General features: G+C 38.7%; 1 protein-coding gene across 1 annotated transcript; it reads left to right on the top strand.

Annotated features, from left to right (window-relative positions):
* Positions 1 to 245: 245 nt before the first annotated feature.
* nsa2 (NSA2 ribosome biogenesis homolog (S. cerevisiae)) lies at positions 246 to 4,337 on the top strand. The gene is made up of 6 exons (XM_061733311.1): positions 246 to 400; positions 2,735 to 2,922; positions 3,005 to 3,155; positions 3,235 to 3,414; positions 3,565 to 3,757; positions 4,074 to 4,337. Exons 1-6 carry the CDS (start codon positions 398 to 400, stop codon positions 4,139 to 4,141), a joined length of 783 nt encoding a protein of 260 aa, XP_061589295.1. The 5' UTR covers positions 246 to 397; the 3' UTR covers positions 4,142 to 4,337.
* Positions 4,338 to 5,954: the final 1,617 nt, after the last annotated feature.

Raw genomic sequence — 5,954 nt, 5'->3', positions numbered from 1 at the left:
TGGAGTGCATCTTAAAAATACTTCCTCTGGACACTTTTTTAATTATAGTTCCGCATACGAACCTGCTACTTATTTAATGTTATATAGATTGACCACTTAATATACATTAATTGAGTGTTTTAAAAATTGAAATGAGGTTTTAGATACTGAAGAAACGTGATTTAGGACTGTTAAATGTGTGATGGAAAAGTTAATCTTGACTACTCACTCGAAGGCGTTAAAGGTTGTGACTTGATGACGTAATGACGTGATGACGTAGTTCCTCTACACGTCGGCTCCGGGGAAAACAACACCGAAACGACCCCAGCCCGAAAGAAAAACACCAAATATTCAGCGTACTCCTCAACTGTAACTGCATCCGACTTCTAAAACCGTAGTCTAACGTAACGAGAGCACAATGGTGAGTAATTTGATGATTCAAAGAGTTTTTATTGATTTGTTTTTGAGGGTTCAACGCGTTAGCATTCAGGGCTAGTGTTAGCTGCGGTCCACGTGTCTGTCTTGTCTGAAGTCTGTTTTCAGTGTTCAAACTTGGAGACACTTATGTCTTAGATGGGAAACACATGTAAAACATGGTTTATGATTTATGAAACCTTTTATTGTGTTAAAAAAGGCAAAGTAGGACAATATTACTGCATTGCTGATGGTTCTGTTATGAGGTTCCAATCAAATACTTCATGGCTTTGATTGATTGATTTATTATTTATTGAGTAATTATGATAGCTCAAACCTGAAAAGAAATTGTCTCAGCGAGTAAAGAATATATAAAACAGAGTTTGTGATTTGTGAAGCTATTATTTATCTTGTGAAAATGCAAATTGTTGGTGTCAAAAGCGTGAAATGTTTTGCTGTTAACTGTGACTATTCGTTTCTAAATTTGTTACGGTTGTAGATTGTTGTTATGCCAAATTTAATGTGTGATAGCAGAGCAGATAGTAGAGTTGAGTCCTGTTAGTAAAGATCTGACTCTGTAAAGAAGAATTTCACTAGACTCTTCTAGTCAAAGTTGCACGTGTATTTTTGTGTGTTTATATGTATACGTGTATGTATTCACATATACTTACAACACATACCCATATATAAATATACACTCACACACTTAATTTAACTGATCAGAATAGAATAGAATAGAAGACTTTATTGATCTCCCAGAGGAGAAATTCAATCTTGCAGCAGCCAAACACACACACGCTCAACGGTTTATACAAAAAATTAAAATAGAAATAACCAATAAATAGCTAAATAACAAAAAAGAGCAATATAAAATGTAGAAAAATGAGTAATGTACAAGAGAAAAAAATAGTAAACACAAAAAAACGGATAATATTTACATGTGCAAAAATACGTGAGGTATTTAGCGGGCAAAGGTTATTGCACTCGGGTGGCTACAGTTGGTTATTATAAAGTCTGATGGCTGTGGGGATGAAGGAGCTGGTGTAGCGTTCCCTCTTGCAGCGCGGGTGGAGCAGTCTTTGGCTGAAGGAGCTGCTGAGGACTCCCACGGTGTCACCATCAGCTTGTCATCAAGATCTACACCTTAGAAAAATTACCCATTGATTTCTGAAGAGACGTTTCGAAGTCTCTTTTTGTTCATACTGAGGGCAGCCATATTGCTTAGAAAGCTAACGAGAACTCACACCCCATATGTCAATCCAAGTCAGCTTTGGCTAGCAGCTCCTTCCTTGACTTGCTTTTGGAGCCAGATGTGAAACTGCAACCAATCTTAGTTCAGTGTGAGCCTCAACCCAGAAGTTAAAGTGGTTGACGCTTGGTCCTCACAAGTCTGTGAATGTCTGACTAATTTGAGCCAGTTGTGTTGGAGCAGAGCATCATCCAAAAGATTTAGGGCAACGTTCCCAGAGAACCTGGGTTGAGGAACAGTGTAGTATAAATTAAACAAAATCCAAACATTAATAAGCAGAGTTATCAGGAAAACATTTTTTATTTACCTATGCATAAACATTGGTATCGTTGAATTCTTGTGAAATTTTCCTCTTAAAAAAGTGCTGTTAGACTATTAGATCTTTTCCACCAAATCAGTTGTGCCTTGCTGCTTCCCAAACACTGCTGGGTAAGTTACAAAGGCAGGTTATGTTAAGGGTCAAAGCTGGGATTATTGTGACCAACCAAAACTCATTAATGGACACTAAATCAGAATCAGAAATGGGGTTTATTGCCAAGTTTGTCAACACACACAAGGAATTTGTTGTGGTGATTGGTGCAATACAGTAAGAATAAAAATATAAAAGCAAACAAATATATATGGAGATAAACTGAGAGATAGAATAAAGTAAAATGTATAACAGGGATAAACAGAAATGTACAATATGAGGATTAAAAAGTGCTGGATATGAATCTTTACAAAAAGTGACGTAGGATGACAGATAAAATGTATGAACAGAAATGAACAGTATAGACAGAAATGTACAATATGGGGTTTTTAAAGTTTCGGATGTGAGTCTGTACAAATGTTACTGGGTTGGAATATTTACTTTAATGTAACGTAGAGTGGGATGGGGGGGCAGTCCGTAGTAGTCGGGGGGAGGGGGGGGATGAAACAGCAGTGTGCCGTAGAGGAGACCGTGGCCGTGTATGAAAGTCATTGAAACGCATCTTTCATCACAGTTCAGCAGCATATGCTGAATACTCTTCAAAATAGCACTGCTCTCATTGAAGTTTTGAAAAAAGAAAAAAAAATGTTTTAACTGAATTGCATGTTTGTTTGTTTTTGTAGCCCCAGAACGAGCACATTGAGTTACACCGGAAGCGCCATGGCTACCGCCTGGACCACCATGAGAAGAAAAGGAAGAAGGAGAGCAGAGAGGCTCACGAGAGGTCCCACAAAGCCAGGAAGATGATCGGCTTGAAGGCAAAACTGTACCACAAACAGAGACACGCAGAGAAGATTCAGATGAAGAAGACGTGAGTGTACTGGGAGGAAAATGGTTTTACGTTATAAGTCACTGCCGAATACACAAACAGCATGCTGTATGTTTGTTTACAGCATCAAAATGCACGAACAGAGGAAGACCAAGCAGAAGAATGACGACAAGACCCCTGAGGGAGCAGTTCCAGCGTACCTTCTGGACAGAGAGGGACAGTCCCGTGCAAAGGTCCTCTCCAACATGATCAAGCAGAAGAGAAAAGAAAAGGCTGTAAGTGTCAACAGATACAGATGCAGATTAATGGAAGCAACAATGGTTTATAAACCCAAATGTGCCCTTGTTTGTTTAGGGAAAATGGGAAGTGCCCCTGCCAAAGGTGCGCGCTCAAGGAGAGACAGAAGTTCTCAAAGTCATCAAGACTGGAAAAAGACAGAAGAAAGCCTGGAAGAGGATGGTCACAAAAGTTTGCTTTGTTGGCGATGGCTTCACACGTAAACCTCCAAAGTATGAACGTTTCATCAGACCCATGGTAGGATCACAGTAAAGTTGAAAAGGTTTATGCTTCATGTTCTTCAGGCTCTTAACAGTTACCTCACATGGACTTTAGCTGTGTTGCCTTGTTTTTAGTGTCTAAAACCCACTTTAAAAAGCTTGCTTTCTTTCCTGTTGCGTTCTTAAGGGTTTACGTTTCAAGAAGGCTCACGTCACACATCCAGAGTTGAAAGCAACATTCTGTCTTCCCATCCTCGGTGTGAAGAAGAACCCCTCATCGCCTCTCTACACCTCTCTGGGAGTCATCACGAAAGGAACAGTCGTGGAGGTCAACGTCAGCGAGTTGGGTCTGGTTACACAGGGAGGAAAGGTTATCTGGGGTGAGCGCTCACTTCTGCTTATTTCAGTCACATCCTGCTCTAATAAGTATGATGGGTGATTTTTGAATAATTCAGTCCAATGTAAACTTTTCTTGGTGGGTTTAAAGGCTCATATATGCTGACTGATAAAGATACACATTTCTGAAGTGGTTTATTACCAGTATCTTTAAAGTTCTCACTGGCGGAGAAGAAAACATGTGCTTCAACATTAATATTGTTTTGTTTTTTTTGTCAGACTAATGGTTCACAGTTTAAAAAATACTTGGTGTAATCGATGTGTGTAATCTGTAAGTAATGCATCTCCTCTGTTTCTCAGGTAAATACGCCCAAGTGACAAATAACCCAGAGAACGATGGCTGCATTAATGCAGTTTTGCTGGTATAAAACTCAACCTGCCAGGGGACTCTTGCTTTACATCAAGATTGAAGATGACGTCACATGTGGAACAAGCTGCGGCCTTTCGTGCACTCAAAGAGTGATGAGGCTGCTCTCGGGAACATTTTTTTCTAACAAACAGGACACTAGGAGGAAGGATATTTACTGTTGAGTTTGATCAAAATAAACCTGAAATGGCACCAGATGTTTTTCTGACTTTTGTGGATTTTTGTTTTAAACTTTTAAACACTTAACTCGATGGCTCTGATTCCAGGTGTAGGAGTATTGGAAAATGAGTTAGTGATCATTGTCCAATACGCGTCACCATTATGGATTTGAAATAAAACACTTTTACTGGCCAGCATTGATCAATTCCCTCATTAAGTCAAGACAAATTCAAGTTTTAACCCCATTTAGGTGAATACATCAATTCTAAATATATCTGGTAAGGTTGCAAAGCTAGATCCTATTTTAAATTTCAAGGTTTCCAGAGTTTTTGCCTTTCACTTCCATCATACGTTATAACATACAAAAGCATCAAATCGTTTATAAACATTGTATAAAGTAATGGTTGAATATTATTATTATTATAAAGAAACTTGAGTGAAAGCAGGATGGTTGTATTAAGTGTTCGTTTGTATATGTTTTTATTTAAGATTAGTTAGGGAGAGGGGATGAGGCCAAATAGGTCAACAAGATTTTAAGACTACATTTATAAATCTGAAGTGTAATTGATCCAAATCAATACACCACAATATACTTCTATAAACGAGAACTCAAATAGCATCTTGCAGAAGGCCTGCAAGCTAGAAACGGCTTTATAAATGACATATCAACTTGAGTAAAAAGTGGTATGACTGCTGATTTCAAAGTAAAGTTTTGCTGAATATATTTGTTAAAATCAATGTATTGAAATGAGAAAATTAACATATTATAAACGGGAAATTTATGGGAAAATTCCCTATCTGGCATGTTCAGACTTGGACAAAAAACAACAGAGAAAGCAGCACTAACAAAACAATGAATCGGTCCTCTGAAATGAGATGGAGGAGAACTTAGTTCAAGCTCTCAAACTGCTGCTTAACTTATTTAAAAGTGCAGCGCATGTATCTAATCATCCATACATCACATCTACCGCACCACGTGAAGGTTCGACACATTTATAACCTTTTTTTCCCTTCCTCCGGTGAACACAATGCTGAACTTTGTACAGTCCTCTTTTGCAAAGTATTTGAGCATTACACAACGCCCGGATCAGCCGGAGCCGTCACACCGCCCGTATTACAATATTTCGCCTTGCAAGCGAAAGTTGGTGACGTTTGAGAAGCAATGCCACCAGTTACTGTTGGCGTTTTTAACTTTTTTTTGAAACAGCCAAGGCTCTCGCTGGTGACAGCTTTCCATCCACAGCTGATTCCTTTGTATGGAGCTAAACAATCTCACAGAATGTCTAACTACAAATGCATGGAGTGCTGCTGGGTGTGAGAAACAGTATAGAAACAGAGAAACAGAAGAAACAGAAGTATACTTCAGGTGCTCTTCGGCATGGGGATTCAAAAATATTGAAAAACTATTTAGAAAAACCGAGGCACTCAAGAAGATAGAAAAATATAAAAAGCCTTTATTTAATCATGGCTTTGTAAAATTTAAAAAATGCCAACATGTTTTGGCCATGTAGGCCTTCTAAATTGTTTTTCAGTCTCACAGAATGATCTGCAACCAATCACATATCCTCCTTGTTTCAGCCAATCATAATGCCGCGTTCCATTTACCTCGGAAATCGGAAGTGGGAACTGGGAATGGCAGCCATCTTGGAATGGTA

Source organism: Cololabis saira, chromosome 11 (assembly GCF_033807715.1).
Source record: "Cololabis saira isolate AMF1-May2022 chromosome 11, fColSai1.1, whole genome shotgun sequence".
In the NCBI taxonomy this organism is placed as follows: Eukaryota; Metazoa; Chordata; class Actinopteri; order Beloniformes; family Belonidae; genus Cololabis; species Cololabis saira.
This window is presented reverse-complemented; position numbering and strand designations above follow the sequence as displayed.